The 18,500-nt window shown below is 43.6% G+C and overlaps 1 protein-coding gene across 1 annotated transcript in view; it reads right to left on the bottom strand.

Annotated features, from left to right (window-relative positions):
• LOC119655887 (RNA/RNP complex-1-interacting phosphatase homolog) overlaps window positions 1-18,500 on the bottom strand; it is a 111,602-nt gene that overhangs the window by 13,712 nt on the left and 79,390 nt on the right. Inside the window, exons 3-6 of the mRNA XM_038062033.1 lie at window positions 13,177-13,211; window positions 3,052-3,139; window positions 2,859-2,938; window positions 2,068-2,114 (exon numbers count right to left, since the gene is read on the bottom strand). Coding sequence (XP_037917961.1) covers window positions 2,068-2,114; window positions 2,859-2,938; window positions 3,052-3,139; window positions 13,177-13,211 — 250 coding nt within the window. The remainder of the gene's footprint in view (window positions 1-2,067; window positions 2,115-2,858; window positions 2,939-3,051; window positions 3,140-13,176; window positions 13,212-18,500) is intronic.

The following is an 18,500-nucleotide window of genomic DNA, read 5'->3' as shown; positions in this document are numbered from 1 at the left end:
TGAGTCTACTCTTTTCTCAGAGTTAGGCAAGCTTCTGGGTTTCAAACGTAACAGGACCACTGCATACCATCCGCATCACAAGGGATGCTAGAACGTAGAGCAGGGCTGGGCGACTTCAGCATGCTGCGTCTGTTCAGGGATGCGGTTTCGAAACTGCGGCTGACATACGATGCTGGAGGTCGACACTCCCAGGGACCTCGAGACACGCTCACAGATCTTCATTAAGGTGGACATTCCTAGGAGGCTGCAGCACCCACCATATGAGGGCCACTTTAAAGTCCTCAAGCGATGAGAGCGCTCCCTTAAGCTCCACGTTCGGAGCGGGTCCAAATAGGTCTCCTTGTCGATACTGAGAGCCTTCACCGAACCGGGGGACGCTCCAAAAAAGTGTGAAGTGTGAAGTCACCTCCGCCACCGCCCTGAACTCCCGCCGACTCATCTGGCCGCCTGGCATGAGGCCGGCGTGCGTGTTTTCTCCTTCGTCTGATTGCGACCGCCGGCGAGCGAAGACATAATATACATGCAAATAACAGTACATTATTGTTTGGTATCTTTTTCCCTTTTTTACGCGCAATAGAGGGTTTCTTCAAGCCTAGCAGCTTCACTCCGTTTGAGTGCATTGAAGGCTGAAATGATTTCTCTTTTGCTTGGTGAAACAGTCCATATCCGCACCGTTCACCTTCAGTTGCTCGTCATTGTTGATAAGAGATAGAGATCCACGCCTTTCTAAAAGTTTGACACTTTCGTTTTCGAAAAAAAAGTCACTAGTATTATGTAGGTTTGATAGACCCGCAAGGTACAATATGAAGATAATAATATTAAACCAACTTGGTTACCAAAATGCGGAGACCAACTCTAACTTACTGACCTGAAAACCTCTTCAAGAGTAAGTCGGTAACTTGCACTTATATCAGAATTTTAAGCTCTTAAACATTATGAAACTTACCAGGTGGCCCGTAGGGTAACATAGAAAAAAAAATTATTGATAAAATTCGATTTTATTATTCAATATAGTTGCCATTTTTATAGTACGATTTGCCTTTAGCCTCAAAATAGGCCTCAGTTTCGCCGATTATCTCTTCATCGGCGCTAAATTTCTTTCCAACGAGCATTCTCTTGAGGTCTGAGGGCAGCAAAAAGACGCTGGGATCGCATCTGGAGAATACGGTGGATGCGAAAGCAACTCGAATCCCAATACATGTAATTCAGCAATAATTTTCATTTATTTGTGAAACTGGGCTGTTGATGATTTTTCACTTCTTAACATAGTCGATGAATATTATAACATGTGCATCCCAAAATAAGGATGCCATAGGCTTACCAGTCGACTTTATACGCTTTGGAACCGGTTCACCACGTGCAGTCCACTCAGATGACGATCATTTCGATTCTGATGTGAAATAATGGAGCCACATTTCGTCCATTGTCACATATCAACGCATAAATTGGGTTTTTTTATAGAGTAAGAGGCTCAGATACTACTCAGAATCGTCAACCCGTTGTTGTTTTCGGTCGATTGTCAGCTCGCGTAGCACTTACTTTGAACAGAGCTTTCGCATACCCAAACATTCATGAACGATATGTCCAACAAGTTTATTTGATAATTTTAGAGCCTCAACTCTCTCGATGAACTTCACTTTTTGCTCATCCAAAATTATCTTGTTGACTTTTTGAATGTTTTCGTCGGTAAAAGCCTCTTTGTGCTCATTTCGCCTTGTTTAAACTTAGCAAACCACTTCTCAAAGGTTGATTTTCCAAGTGCAAAGTCCGAATAATGTTTATCAAGCCGAGCCTTCAACTTCAACAGTATTTTTTCCGGGAAAAAGCAATGCTTTATTAACATGCGAAATCCCTCTTTATCGACTTTCTTCATACTAACAAAAGTCGCTTCACTCAAAATGCTCTATTCCACATGCTGATGGTCCCACAGCTGTCAAATTTGTACAAGTGCCTTTTGAAGGTTAGAGTTAACTAAACATATGGATTTAATGCTCGTAGCGCCATCTGTGTGTTAGCCCTTTCAGCCCACCTGGTATAACAATTTTTTTTTACAAAAGGATCACTTACCATCATTCTCGGTATTATTTAGAAATTCGTCGACATGGTTTGCGAATCTGTAATAGTAGCACAAATGGAGAAAACGTCATAAAACTTTATCTGACAATTTATCTGTTAATTGCTAGCTAAATGCTCTAAAAATATAATCTATAAGTAAGTCTTGCAAAAAGAGGTGTCCTTTAAAATTTTGCGAACTGTCATTTCGACGGCCTTTTACAAATAAAAACCAGGATTTGAGATAGATCGGTACTTCTGGCATAGCTTTAGTAAAGTAGATCCGTAAATATGAAAGCATAGCCGGCAGAGAGCCGTTGAAATAAAAAAAGTCATGACCCCAGACGTGTAGCAGCAACGTCTCAGTTAGTATACCAATTCAAATAGAATTGTGTTGACAGTTATTTGTTTTACAAATTCAGATATATGTGTACTTATTTTAACCGGCTTTCTTTCCAGACAATTCGTGAAACAATGACTCTACTATGGTAAAATTTCCTGAATTTGTGATTCCCAAAATAAAGTCCAGATTGTGCAATTTACCAATATTATAATTTTTTTCGGGCTGTAAGCTATAACCACAAATGTTAATAGTCAAGGACAATATTGGAATTGCTATTGGCCTAAACATGGTTCGAAATTTCATCAAAACAATGACCATTTGTGGGAAGAGAAGCAGAAAATGTTAACACTTTTTACGAAAAAATTGTTGTAATTATCCAGAGTGACACCTCTTGCTTAAAGACCTCTGTGACTAAAATCATTACAAACTATATTAGTAACAATGGGATTCAAAAACAACTCACTGCTGAACGTAGCGTTTTTCAGGCACCATATGGCCAGGGATCATCAACTTAATATGTTTAACACCTTCAGAGATAAAGTTCTGAAAAAAACAGAGAAATATTTCCATAGTCACTTTCATTTTAAACTTTTTTCGCTCTTTATAGTTTTTTTTAAGAAATGGAGAATACTAGAGAATGGCAAATATGTACTTACAGTTGGATTATAATATTTCGTCGTAAAAGTTAGATCAATTACCAGTCCCAAATTAGGAACTTGCTCCAGTAGCTGTGATATCTGTAATCTAAAAATATATCATAGAATGCTCATATACATTACGAAACAATAACTTTGATATTAGAAAGATGATAAAAAAAAGTTGAAATTTTCACTGCCGAATTCTCGAACACTATTCGCTATTCATATTGCATTTCTGTGTAAATTCATCCTCGGCCCTATTGACTCCACTTGATGTCAAACCGGGACAGACGGAAAGCAACTTATTTCCACTCCCACCCAAAAAGAAAACCGCCTTGTTCAGACCTAAGCTTAGCGGAAGCCAGTCATCCCAAAAAAGTGGGAATAAGTTGCTCTTCAACTGATTCCGCCTGACATGAAATGGACGCGGACTCAATATGGCCCAATCCTTAAACGAGAAACTTGCCTCCATTAAGCCTGCAGGAAAGCGATCTGAATACAATTAGCGCTCACGTTATGTTACCGATTGTATATAAGTGAGCGATCGGCATCTAGATCTAGGATAGGATCTAGGAAACCTACTTAAGGTCGGGACCGGATCAAATGGAAAACACGGACCTTTTTGGGATTTGCACCCTAGTCTAATGAGCTGTCTTTGCCCAGAATCTAAGAACCTATTTGGTCACCCTTTTCCCGGATAGAGGTAAGGCAGCATTTGATGAGCCTCCGCTCTGGATGAAATCACAAGTCGTCTTTATTTTTAAGGTTTTTAAACTAAACCCTATTAAAATCGGTTTACTGGCTTTGTTGGAAAGGTGGGGAGTGAGGGAGATTGAAAGTGATCATTTCTTTAACGGACCCATTCTCAGAATCTACCCAACCGAAAAATTTTAAAAAAATCAAGAGTCTGCCACTAGATGGTTACTAGGTTCCGAAATACTCTCCTTACCGATATCTGTTCAAATAAAGTTAATAATAGTATACTACTACTGGCATGGCATTGACTTATGATTTGACAAACGATTCGGAATAGGTTACACATGAACTAACAGCTGTTACATTACTACACGAGAGTGATATACCGTCCGTCCCAATAATAAACTTGACAGGACTGTAAGTACGTTCAAAGTTATGACACCATTAATTGCGTAGTGCAGGCTCAGTTGAGATCGACTTCTGACCAGCGCCAGGCTCTGAACACAAACTCCCATAAGGATTTATGTCAACCGCGTGTAACCTCCCTGCTCGCATAGACAATCACGGGGATTATTTAAGGCGACTGCACTTTCTAGTGGAGATAGCAGCTTGCAGCTGGGACCCACATTAAAATGACAACGGCAAATACGAAGACACAGCCGGCAATAGCCGAAATTTTTAGAAGGAGTAGTAATACACCACATTCCTCGTTCTTGGCAGCTAAAATGGGAGACCCCACTATAAATCCCATTGCACGAAGCGCTAAGTTCCGACGGCCACACACTGAAGAAGTATAAAGGCCCACTGTCCCAACGGTGAAGGTGAAGTGAGAAAAGGAATCACACCATAGAGGCTAAGAGTCATGGCGTCCAAAAAGGAGAGACGCCAATGAATTCGAGTTCGCAAAAGGGGCCACGAAAAACGATGGCAAACTCCAAGCTGCGTGGTACTCTTTGTCGAGAAAAAAAGGGTGACGAACCTCTCAATCAGGCGGAGGGACCTCATCCGAAAGACAGGGGTAGAAGAAGAGAGGCTACTCAAGAAGTACGGAAAATGAAGGCTGCTACCATCGTCAGGCGAAACACCCTCACAGATGTCGCAAATAGGATAATGGAGATGGAAAAACTGCTCGACCTTATTGCACACCTACCACCAAACTCCTGGATGAAAGCCGAACAGGAGCTGAGGAAAAGGCACATCACTATTGCAGCCTCTAGTTGTGTAAAACGTAGTGCCCTAAGCCCGCCAGAAGGGGAGCAAAAGAAGGCGAGGGGGAAACAGTGTGGTTCTACCGACGAAGACGCAGCAAGAAGAATTTCGCGAGGTGGTAACCAAGCAGACCAAGCAGCGTCGAAAACAGAAGAAAATTCAGCAACAACAACCTAAGTTAAATAGCGACAGGAGTGGCTCCAATGTAGCGAAGTCAAAGTCGACTACGACATCAGCGTCAAAGAAAAAAAGAAGGGATAAACCACAGACAGATAGCATTTTCATTAAGCCGAACGAAGAGAGATATTTCGCGGAAGTTCTTCGAGAAGTCCGCAACAACGCCATACCAGAAGATGCTGAGGTAAATGTTAAATCTATCTGGCGGACTCGAACTAACGATATACTTATAGAGTTTGCGAAACAGTCAAGAGCATTCTAGGCACGAAAGCAATAGTTTCCAGTCTAGAACCTCTATGCACCCTTGAAATAAGTAATCTGGATGGTCCCACTAATACGGAAGAGGTGGAGATAGCGATAAAAAAGGATTGCCCAGATTTGGGAAACATTAACGTGGAGTTATGTCTGCCAACTCTAGAGGACAAAAATTGGCCATTGTGACTGTCCCCAAGAAGACAGCGGGCGAACTTTTCCATTGCAGGAAAATAAGGATCGAGTGGATTATTTGCAGAATAAGACGAAGGGCAGGTGCAACACGGTGCTTTAAATTCTGGGCACTTTGTGTTACAGGTGTGGCTAATCCGGGCTCAAAGCGAAGACTTGTGATTCGGCAATGTGTTGCGTCCTTTGCAAGGAGCGCGGTCTGTAAAAAGATGTGGCTCCTATTCTCGGTTCTGGGCATTATCGGGTCTTCAAGAAAGAGTTACAGAAAGCGGAAAGTCAAGCACCATGATTCACATCCCGCAAGCAAACATGCATAGGAGTGCAACTCCGCACGACCTGATGGGACAGATGGTGCAACAAAGAAAGGTTGACTTGCTGCTTCTCGGCGAACAGAACCGAGATAGTAGCTCACCATCGTGGTATGCCGATATATCTGGCACTGTTGTCAACTGGGTGAGAGACACGGTTAACTTGCGAGTGCGGATCCATGGTCGAGTGGACGGCTTCATTTGGGTTCGTTATGCGGAAGTGACGTTTTTCAGTGTTTACCTCACACCGAACGAATCTATACAAGCTTTGCAGAATAGGCTCCCCTTCAATCAGATTCTCGAGGAACACAGTATTTAGAAAAGGCCACCATAACAGGACTCATTGTCTTAAATGCCGATAGTGCTCCGACATTCCGCCGAGCTGGTTGTGAGGGCACTATCCTTGGCGTAACTTTTGCTACGGAGTCCTTAGTGTCAGCGGTCCAATGATAGAAGGTACCGGAAGATTTCATCATCATCATCATCAACGGCGCAACAACCGGTATCCGGTCTAGGCCTGCCTTAATAAGGAACTCCAGACATCCCGGTTTTGCGCCGAGGTCCACCAATTCGATATCCCTAAAAGCTGTCTGGCGTCCTGACCTACGCCATCGCTCCATCTTAGGCAGGCTCTGCCTCGTCTTCTTTTTCTACCATAGATATTGCCCTTATAGACTTTCCGGGTGGGATCATCTTCATCCATACGGATTAAGTGACCCGCCCACCGTAACCTATTGAGCCGGATTTTATCCACAACCGGACGGTCATGGTATCGCTCATAGATTTCGTCATTGTGTAGGAATCGTCCATCCTCATGTAGGGGGCCAAAAATTCTTCGGAGGATTCTTCTCTCGAACGCGGCCAAGAGTTCGCAATTTTTCTTGCTAAGAAGTTTCCGAGGAATACATGAGGACTGGCAAGATCATAGTCTTGTACAGTAAGAGCTTTGACCCTATGGTGAGACGTTTCGAGCGGAACAGTCTTTGTAAGCTGAAATAGGCTCTGTTGGCTGACAACAACTGTGCGCGGATTTCATCATCGTAGTTGTTATCGGTTGTGATTTTCGACCCTAGATAGGAGAAATTGTCAACGGTCTCAAAGTTGTATTCTCCTATCCTTATTCTTCTTCGTGTTTGTGTTTGACCAGTGCGGTTTGATGTTTTTGGTTGGTTAGTTTTTGGTGCTGACGTTGCCACCATATATTTTGTCTTGCCTTCATTGATGTGCAGCCCAAGATCTCGCGCCGCCTGCTCGATCTGGATGAAGGCAGTTTGTACATCTCGGGTGGTTCTTCCCATGATGTCGACATCGTCAGCATAGGCCAGTAGTTGGGTGGACTTGAAGAGGATCGTACCTCTTGCATTTACCTCAGCATCACGGATCACTTTCTCGAGGGCCAGGTTAAAGAGGACGCATGATAGCGCATCCCCTTGTCGTAGACCGTTGTTGATGTCGAATGGTCTTGAGAGTGATCCTGCTGCTTTTATCTGGCCTCGCACATTGATCAGGGTCAGCCTAGTCAGTCTTATTAATTTCGTCGGGATACCGAATTCTCTCTCTGGAAGATTTCACGGCCAGTAATCATCAGTACATTTCCTTCGAATTGACAAACGGCTCTTCCCAATGCTCTGCTGTGTGGCAAATACCCACCGGGTGGAATAGCGGGGAAATCGACGTAGCAAAATTTATCGAAGCTATCTCAAGAGGGGTAACTCAACGACAAGACAGACAGAAGAACTGCAATTGAATCGCTAGTTCATTCAACAATGAGCCTTATTACCGGAGCTTGTAATACATCGCTTCCCAACAAGAAACTGCGTCCTGCGAAATAACCCGAAAATTACGAAGAAATTGGCCAAGACGAGGTGATGCTTAAAACCGCAGAGTGTAAGATTGGGAAAAAGTAAAGCTGGCTGGGGCACAGAGTCGACACTTTCGGCGAGGGGTGCTCCTTGTGACCCTCGACCTAAGAAACGCCTTCAATTCTGCGAGTTGGTGCGACATGCTTGAGGCACTGGAAAATCGCTTGCATACTTTAGGCTACCTATTGCAGATGTTAACGGACTATTTAAAGGAGACCCCGGAAAAACAGCGCAGAATAAAGGAATAAAGGAAAGAACATCGGGTACGGCACAGGGATATAGGTATTGTCGGGTATTGTCAATCTCACCTGCACACAGGGGAGAAATCATGGTCGCCCGACAGTATTCATTTATTTATTTATTTAATGAGGACAATACACAGAAATACACATATTGTCCTCAGACGGAGGAGCAAGTAAATGGCATGACATTCGTTGCAAGGACGTGATAGATGACGCCTGCAGAAGGTGGAAACGCCATTACCTTTCAATGAAAGTTTGCCTTGGGTCCCCGGACACCGTAATTGAGGCAATGTTGCTGAGCGAAAGCACTACAGGGGATGTTTTAGCCGGTAGTCTGCCTAAGACAGGAGTCCGGCACTTTGTGCATAAATGCATTTTACCTCCCTATTCCCCCCACCCGAAACTTACGCTGTATTAGTCAGTAATCGTAAAGTGAAGGAAAAGGAAGGGTTCTGCGGGACAGCATGCGATAGAATTTTACCGGAGTCAAGTACGTTTCTGTCATCTTAAATCAACGGTTGAAATTTAAAGAATACCTCATTTAAAGAAGCAGTAAAACGGGGAAAATTGTCACAGTGCCAACTGCGAACTCTCTCTTGTCACAGCGTACACTACGCTTAACTCCTCGGGATTTCGGTCAGTATCGGAATTCGAATGCCATCACTCGTAGCGGCCAATAGAGCTTTCAACCCCTTTCGTTCATCGATCCACTCCCGCGATTCCGCAGTCAGTCAGATCTTATAACGCCCTTCTGGGCATAGCCGACGACTTGTGTAGATTCCCCAATCCTGCGGGAAGTGGCGGACATAACGCATAAATGAACGTAAGTGACCATCAGATGATCCCCAAGTGGTCGATCTGATTGCTCGTATGTTGTCGGTCAGCTGAAAACCAACTGACTTTATGGCAACAATGTGCCACCAATGACGAGGCGGTGGAAGTTGCAGAAATCCACGAGCCTCCCACCGTTCTGGTTACGCTCGTGAAGACCGTGTTTCCCCATCACATGTCCGAGCAAGGTATTGTCATTAAGATCCCAATGTCACCTTTAGAGAGCCTCCTCTGAACTGCGTTTAATTGCTTGTAAAAAGCAGCCGTCTCCACTATATCGGAAGTTTCCGTTAGTGCATAGTATTGTATAATTGTGATGTTGCTTAACCTGGTCTAAGGGTTGCGGAGTGTGATGAGACCTTTATATACGTTCTGAAGCAGTGTCCGGCACTTGTGTAAAGTGGGTCGAGGCGTCTACGAGAACACTTAATGCAAATGCAAAGTTGAAAGATTTGGAAGTAGGGAATATATTAAAATTCCTAACGGTTGTAGGCTTGCTCGAGATACTATGATTAATAGGTACACAATAAGCAGTAAAAGCGGCATAATAGTTCTTTAAGGACGCGGTGCGACTTCCCCTTAACAGAATAATAATAACAATAATAGTCCAAATTCGCCGTAGCCGGTCCCAAGCCCGGTTGTGAAAGGAGGAGGGATGGATAGCTTCAGTCTGAATGGCTGGAGGTGAGGTGCAGGAACTTTTCAGTCTTGCAGATTACTCACTAAGGAAGCTATCCCCACACGAGGCAGATAGGTATAAAATGCAAATCCACCTATGAGAAGAAGAAGGAATTTAAGGTTCGGTACGAATAACCGGTGGGAGTCGTCTCACTTGGTGACTGGGTCCGGCCCTCGTAATGGACAGTGCGGCGTCGAAACCGCTAGTCGTGGGGCGGTTCGACGTCTAGGCGCCACGACCACTAGGAGCACAGCTCCGCCTGCTGCTGCTGCTTCGCCACAATCTGTGGCAAACACTTCAGCAGGTTCGCGTAAGCAGCGGATGAAGTGGACTGAAGAAATGAACCTCTTCATCATGCACTCCTACTACGAAATAATGGCGGAGACGGGTACAACATCTTACCGCCCCTTGTTGCACCAGAGACTCGTCGAGCGTTTCCCGCAATTCGCGCACGTGACTTTGCAGCGAGTCGCAGACCAGTACCGCTTTATAACTCGCAGCGGCACAATCCCAGTTACCATCAGGGAGCGTGTTTGACTTGAAGTCATCGGGGAAACTGGTGACCGAGAGTCGATGGGGGCAGAGGCGGCGACATCAACAACACCACGCCGCACTGCAGGCAGCAGTTTCAGTACTCGCCGAAGCACTCTTCTCCACCGTCCAGCTGAGGTTTCCACTTAGGTTGGGGACGAATTCCAAAGAGCATGTATAGAATTCTCGGATATGAATCCTTTGCATAGACCAGGTATTCCCAGGCTCTATGTATCTCCAACAACTCCGGGAATTCTATCTTAAATCAATGATGATTGCATCTCGGTTGTGTACTGATATGTTACTGCTGCAACTACAATCACTTGTGTACTGTGGTGCAGTTGCGGCTATCAGATTGCACGGTCAGAAGATTCGCTTTCGTGTTATTGATTTGAGTGACAGAAGAGATCCACCATGGACAATTCGTCTGGAATGTCGGCGGGACTCACTAAGGCAGGACATTGCTAGACTGATTCAGATCAGCCCTGGCAATGCCAGCAGACGGGCGAGAAATAAAGTGCAGAGGGTTTACCGGAACTATACTATCCCCAATGAGACACCCGTAGTTGAAATTCTGGACACTAAACTTTCGGTCATATGCAGTCGGTTACGACGGCATGGCGAAAGTCATTCCAGACGTGTCCAGAATGCAACATACGCGAGGAACCAGCGGAGCTTTTTCAGATCTCTCAACAAATCTCAACAAAGCGTCCAGACAATACAGTTATCGGTGACGGAAGCGGAAGAGTATTGGGGTGGACTTTGGGGGTTATGGATCACCGCCGAAGGCACCCGCCATGCCAGTAACCCTGGCATGAATTTTGCGGATGTTACCGAAGAGGAAGTTCGACGGGCCACAAACATCTCAAAGAACTGGAGGTGCCCAGGTTTGGATCGAGTGCAGGATTTCTGGTATAAGAAATAAATGAGGTCATGAGTCGGCCGGAGGAATTTCCATCCTTCCTCACTGCGGGGATTACCTACCTTATCCCTAAGAAGGACACAGTGCAGGACCCCGCAGACACAAGACCGATTACTTGCTTACCAACCCTCTACAAATTCATGACGTCCATTATTAGTGCAAGGGTCAATGCTCACCGCGAGACCAACAACATTCTGTTCGAGGAGCAGAAGGGCTGCCGAGTTGGGTCAAGGGGGAGCAACTCATTATGGACTCGTTAGTAAAATCCTCTTTAGTTGCTATATCGATTATGCCAAGGCTTTTGATAGCGTCAATCGATATCCTAAATCTGTATCGCATTGATCCACCTTATCAGTGCGTACATCTGAGGCATCTTCCAGGGGGATTCGTTGAGTCCCCTTTGATTTGTATGGCACTGAACCCCCTTTCATGGCTACTGAATGATGCTAGAGGGTATGGCTTTGCAATAAAATATGGCCTATGTGCTAAGTGCGAAGTGACACACTTGATGTACCTAGATGACATCAAACTGTATCCTGGTACTGACGACCATCTTAGAAGTATGTTGCGAATAATAGACATGTTCAGCCGTGATATTCGGATGGAGTTTGGATTAGACAAGTGTCGAATCCAAGCCATCCGTAAAGGTCGTCACGAGCCGCATGCATTGGTGACTTCCACATCGAAGCTATGACCGAGACAGACCCCATGTTCGAGTTGGTGATCTGAAAGATGCTCTGCTGTTCGAATTCCTGCGACGTGTAAAGCTGGTGCTGAAATCGCATCTCTCGGTGAAGAATAAAATAAGCGCGTTGAATGTATTCACTATTCCTTCACTGGCTTATTGCTTCGTGGACGAAGACCGATCTGGAAGGCAATGCACGGTAAACACGTGAATTGTCTTTGGCAGCCATTTGTCGATTTGCATTTATCGAACAGATGACTGTATGTTGGGGAGCTCTATGCTGAGATGGAGGGGTTCATGTGTGCCATTCAGGATGGCGTGGTCGCCACCCAAGCTAATAAAATGCTCATCATGAAAGAACGGGTAGAGAACGACCAGTGCAAAATGTGTGGTTCGGCATTAGAGACGTTGGACCATCTCATTTCTGGCTGTACTGTTATGACACCGGCGCAATACGACGCCAGGCATAATAAGGTTATCCATCAAAACCTTGCATACAAGCATGGGCTGATCACAGGAACATGTCCAGTTTACCGATATGAGCCGCAAGCAGTACTTGATACAGCATGTATTGGGACCGGCAAGTTCTGACTGATCGCCACACTCTACACAACAAGCCTGACGTACTGCTAGTTGACAAGACGGGTCGCTCCGCGTATATTATTGATGTTGCTATCCCCCATAATAGCAACATTGAACGGAAATATGTGGAGAAGAAAGTGAACTATGAAGCACTGGCTCGGGAAATCAAAGAAATTTGGCGTATCAAGCGGGTAGTTGTAGTTCCCATAATATTGTCAGCTACAAGCATTGTACCTAAATCCCTCACGGCTTCCTAGGACTTTCGCACAGTCTGATTCAAACCATGCAGACACCACCAAGTACACCATTCTGCATACGTGCTCGATGTTGCGGGGAGTACTCGACGGGTTCTCCCATTGACCTACCACCGGCCACTACCACCAGCGCCCCTTTTAATTTTTAAGTAAGTAGGATCATCCGAGCCTAAATGCTTGGCACTTAGTGCTAGTATTAGGTAGCACTAAGGAGATTGTGATGACTCGTAAATAATAGTCCCATTTCTATGACGAAGTTAAACCCGCCCTTTTCCCGAGCCAAGGGTTTCTGTTATTATTCATATTAGGGATATTAAGTCACGGTCAAATTTGCAGTTAATTCTGTCTGGGTTCATGATTCTTAGAGCCACAAAAATAAGCCGCGAGATCTGGAGACAAAACGCTGAGTCAACGAAGGTAAGGACCAAAAGTTCGAATGACTATTGTAAGAGGTTTTTGCAAATTAGGAGTTATGAGGCCAAGTTCTATGATTCAGTAAAAGTGAAGATGTTGAGATCCGTTTAACCGGTTTATATCCTTCAAACAATGTGATATGGACTGTGTAAAAGCGGCATAAAAGGACTCTATTTTGTGCGTTCCCTAGATTTGAATGTTAAGGTATCAGCTATTTGAATACAGTTGCGCTGTTTAAAATTTTATATTTAGGATAACGATAATTTAGAAAACAAATGGTGTACCGAAAAGTGCCTATGAAACTTACCGGGATTCGACATTTTCAATTTTTTCGTTTACTCCCTGGAAGAGAAAAATAAATTGGAATAAGATATATGCATTGGGTTTATAACTAAAGTTATATATTGTAAATAAGTTAATAATACAGAAGATGCTCTGTGAAATACACACAATATGTTTGGAAAACCTTTCTCCCGACATTCCTCTTTCTTCAGAGTTCGAGCGTACTAAATCACCCAATTAATGCCCCGAGCCTATTCTTTCCTTTCACAATAAATTGTCCCATTGTTTATTTATCAGTAACTCGTTTAACAATTATAAATCAAACAAAAATGATCCCACATATTTCTAATTGCTATAATTTTGGTAGAAAGTCAGCATTCAGTATTCAACATCGGGGAGGTCCTTCATTCAGTTGTTTGTCCTTTATTGAAAGCCGCCTCAAACACACGCGTCACTCTGCTGGACAAAGAAGCAGCTGTAACTCCGTTCCCTAAACACGCCGCACGTTTTAGACAAGCTTCATATATACGATTTGTCCTTTCACCTTTCAATTCCTGGTCTTTTTGGAGGATTTTTAATTGTACTCAACAAAACATAAATTTCAATGTCGAGTGGAATTTTCAAAGGACCCACATAATCAACAGCAATTCCAGAAATGATGAAGTGATTCATTGGAGTTGCGCAAGCCAAGAATTCATTTAGATTCTGGCGATTAATATCATTGGACATAAATTATGCTGGGTGACTTTCTTTTTAAGTGAAAATACATGCTCGATTGAACCCCGGGTCCTGTTTTCCTAAATATTTGTTCAAGACTTCTTGGCTAGAGAGTGAACAGATGATTTACGATATCATAATTTTGAGTTGTCTATGATGTATTGTCCTAAGACATCCTTCGCGGTTATATGACTTCATAAAACAAGGTGGAAAGTGCAGGTGAAATTTCGCAGGAGTTGTATGATGCTGCTTTAAAAAATTAAAGGATACAGAGAGTTAATGGAGGCTTAGACATCTCATGTGAGTAAGTTTTTTGCATGGAACAAAAGCTAATTTTCCATCGAATTTAGTAATGATGATGAGGCAGTTTGTGCAGTGGAGATTTTTGACAAACTTCAGCCCCTGATCTCCAACTGTCCACAGCAGTGACGCACAAACAAATTTCAGCCCCAGGAATAGAAAACCCACTCATCTATCTTTATCGATATAGGATCTCCAAAAAGAACTCCATGGTTCAAATCCAACTTCCTTGCTTTAAAAATTTCCTTGTTTGTTATCAGGAAACATGTCCTACATACGTTTCCCGCGGTGACATCACAACACTCACAGTACAACATCACGAAGGGCAACAAATAACGGCAAAAGTGGACTTTGTTAACAGCTTGCTTTCGCCAGAAAAATCATTCACTTTTAATTGGCCGTCATGTAAGGACAAAGTGAAAATATCTTTAAGATTGCACATGAGGATGTCTCTCTTTTAATCGAACTTGGCCATATTCATGCATGCATGTGCATATTAAACGGCATAAGGGCCGATTGCACTAAATTTTATTGGTACCAATTTTGAGATAAATTTTTTAGAGTGTCAGTAAGGGACGCAGTGTGGTATCTTGTTCAATTAAATGCGTGACCGAAAAGATCATTGATGGGTCAATTGTGCTGACAAATTGCAATTTCGTGACACAAAATTGATATAATTAATTTGAACGAATGATATGTAAGTTGAAAATGATAACATCCAGGAAGTCAATTTAACTTTACTTCCTTAATCTGGAAGTAGTGTCTACACTTTGATATATTGTCAAAAAAGTGTTCAATAAAAATCTATACAAAATTGTGTAAAGCTCCAAGTAATTATCAAAGATATTTTCATTTGAATGAAACTTGCACATAACTCCTCCTATATACATACATTTTACGATGATTTGAGGCTTCAATTTATGAGTAGTTCTGACAATATTATGCTTAGTTATCTGAATCTTTTCAAAACTGGGGGCGTAATATCATTTTTGCAAGACATCTCACTAAGGAAATCAAACCGTAAGATAACTGATCACACCCTTATTAAGCTTGGCCGATGTTTGACTAAAACTAGTCGGAAACTGGGAGCCGGGCGCTTCGGGACAGACGGATAGACGTACCTGTGAGGACTGGCCAGATCTTCCATCAGGCGCGACCCCAGCTGTCGGATTGGGGTATATCTATTGATGTGTAAATATGTGTTCACGCACTTTTCTTTTCTGACTGTGGGGCTAGTGTTTGCTCATCTCTGATGCGCGGACCAAAATAGCTATAGGAAGGATACCCAGAACATAAAACCACTATGGAAGACATGAGAAGGAGGAAACTTACGGTGCAGGTGCTCAGAATCCCAGTACCGGCGGCTTTTGGGAGTAAGCAAGCTTACTCCCGGTCATCGATATCCCTCGACCGCAGTGTCTCGGTGGTGGACAAGTTAGCAACCATGGCATCTAATGCTACAAGTATTTTAGATTTGGAAAAGGAAGCGTTCAAGCGAAGTGCCACTCTACCAAGAACACCAGTAACAAAGTCGAAGAAGGATGAATTGAAAGCAAATCGCTGGACGACAAAAACAGCAACAAGAGAAGCAGTGGCAGGAGGTACTTCAGGACCAGGAAAATGACCAACTCAGAAGAAGTTCGTCAACTTTGAGATCTCCGGCAATGCCAAACATAAACAAGTCGAGAAACCGGAAGCTGGACGCTTCAGGTATGAAAGGTTTTGTTTGCTTCTTGTGTGAGTATATTTGAGTGTAGAACTATCCCATTTGAACGTACCCCATTATATATATGAATTTAGTATGTTAGACTACTCACTTCAGTGTGATATTGGTATTTAGTTGCAGTAAATTTACTCGGTAAAGTCAACTTTGAGCTACTGTAACTTTTTAACTAATAGTATGATTCTGATTAAACTTGCGGGTAATATGCTTCATATTATGTTTATAATTTATACTACTACCAACTTTTATAACTCTGAGTTAAATTAAAGGGGGGTTTACTCAATTTTCCCAAAAATATGGTAATATACTATTATTAACTTAATTTGAACAGATATCGATATGCAGAGTATTTTAAGGCCTAGGCACCATATAGAGGCAGTTTCGTGATTTCTTTCAGATTTTTCGGTTGGGTAGTTTCTGAGAATGGGTCCGTTAAAGAAATCATCACTTTCCACCCCTCCCACTCCCCGCCTTTTTAACAAATCTCAAAACTAAGACCGGCTTCGGACAGTACTAATCGAGACCTTTCATTTGATACCCTACATGAATATATTTGGTGAAAAGAAATTTTACACCCCCCTTTTACATGTATGGGGACCCCCCCCCCCTAAATCTCAACGTAGGAGGATATCACTCACTGCATGGCTGGCGGTCCACAGTTCCCACCTTCTCACCAAATGTCGTGTCAATCGGTATAGCCGTTTCTGGGAAAAGTGTCTGTGACAGACAGACAGACAGACGCCGTCCATCGGGGAGTGGCTGGAGAGAAAGCATGGGGAGATCAATTATAACCTCACCCAGTTTCTCACCGGACATGGAGCGTACCGTCAATACCTGTACAGGTTTAAATTGGACACCTCGCCTACTTGTCCAAACTGCGGTTTCCCAGAGGACCCAGCGCACGTTTTCTTCCAGTCTCCTAGGTTCGTGGAAGAAAGGAGGAACTGGTATCACCGGAAAATTTTGTCCGGAGATTGGTAGCCTGTCAGGAAGACTGGGATGTGATCAATTCCATGATCGCTGTAACGAAGACGCGGTTACGAACCCCGCGGGTAGGTGAAAGGAAACCTAGCTAAAGTAAGCTAACTTCACCCCGTGATGTAATACCTACAGGTAGTTCCACGGGGTAGGGGGGGAGTCGGGGATGGTTTTAGTGGGTAAAAATCCCACACTCTGGCGTGGCCAGGCCAGAGTCTTTTGAAGATTTCCACCTCCTCAAAAACAAAACAAAAAAGACAGACAGACGGACAGACAGACATTGAACCGATTTTAATAAGGTTTTGTTTTGCAAACAAAACCCTAAAAAAGATAAAACGGTCAATGAATGCCAAATGTGAAGGACTTTTTAAAAGTAGTAATCCGGTTAGGACTCATGGAGAGCAGAGCCCTGAAGCAGACGAATTACCCTTCACTTAGGTTGGTGGAAAAATAGTTGAGCTGTCTGAGTTCATCATTGACAAGCACAACGTGCACCAAGCCATAAAGTATATGGTGAGAGCTATTAGAGTGCTCTACAACAAAACGCAGCAGGAGGAATGAAATTACCCCAACGGTGTCACAGGCGACCCAAGTGACACTTAATCGTATTGCAATCAACCTGCCACTAAACAAGATAGTGCGGAAAAAAATGTTGATCCTCTGGGAAATCAACAGGCGCCTAAGAGGAAAAAGGCCATACAAATAGTTCCGAAAAATGGAGCTAAAAGCACCGAAGAGAGAAAGAAAGTCCCCCAAGTGCGGCAAAATCCAAGGGAAATGAAAAAGGCAAAAGGACGAATTCGCTCAGAAGTAATTGCGATCTCCAGCAATGGAAAGCGGAGATACTGAAAAAGGTCAAAGCTGACCCCGACCTAAAAGATCTAGGCGGAAATGTCAGCCAGATTGAAAAACCCAGTAGGGACACCTCATTTTTGAGCTGAAAATAACCAGCTTTGGAAAAACTGATGGCTTCCGAACTCAGGTTAATAACTCACTTGGGGAGAATATCACAGTACGGACCCAAAAACATATATACAATGCAAGGATCTCGATGAAGTGACATCCAAAGGAGAAATTTGCACTGCCTTAAGAGAACAGTTCAAGTTGGAGGAACTTGCCGAGGAGTCCATTGTAAGTTTGCGGAAAGCCTATGGCAATACTCAAATGGCCACATTGCGATTACCAGTGGACGTAGCGCAGAAGTAATTGGAGGCCGAGAAGGTTCGAATCGATGGGTTGTTTGGCATCTGAGCAGATTTCTCTAAAGAGGTGCTTCAAGTGCCTCGCATTGATCAATCCGATCAATGCAGAAGGTGTGAGGAGAAAGGCCATATTCCCAAAGCGTGCAATAGGGACCCCAAATGTTTATTGTGCGAAGGAAGTGAGGGACGGGATTACCGGCGGCGGCGGCGCTGACTTCCATAAAAAAATGAGGTTTATCCAAATAAACCTCAACCATTGCAGGGTCGCTCAAGATTTACTCGAGCGAACCACCTACGAATCCGAGGTGGAAATTGCCATCATTAGCGAACCCTATAGAAACCATGGCGGTGGCGTATGAGTTACAGATTCGACTGGTGGAGCGGCGATATGGGGATGTGGTCGACAAGCCATACAATGCACTGGGAGCC

This window comes from Hermetia illucens, chromosome 4 (assembly GCF_905115235.1).
Source record: "Hermetia illucens chromosome 4, iHerIll2.2.curated.20191125, whole genome shotgun sequence".
NCBI lineage: Eukaryota > Metazoa > Arthropoda > Insecta > Diptera > Stratiomyidae > Hermetia > Hermetia illucens.
Note: the sequence above shows the minus strand (reverse complement) of the source record. Positions and strands in the feature narration are given on the sequence as shown.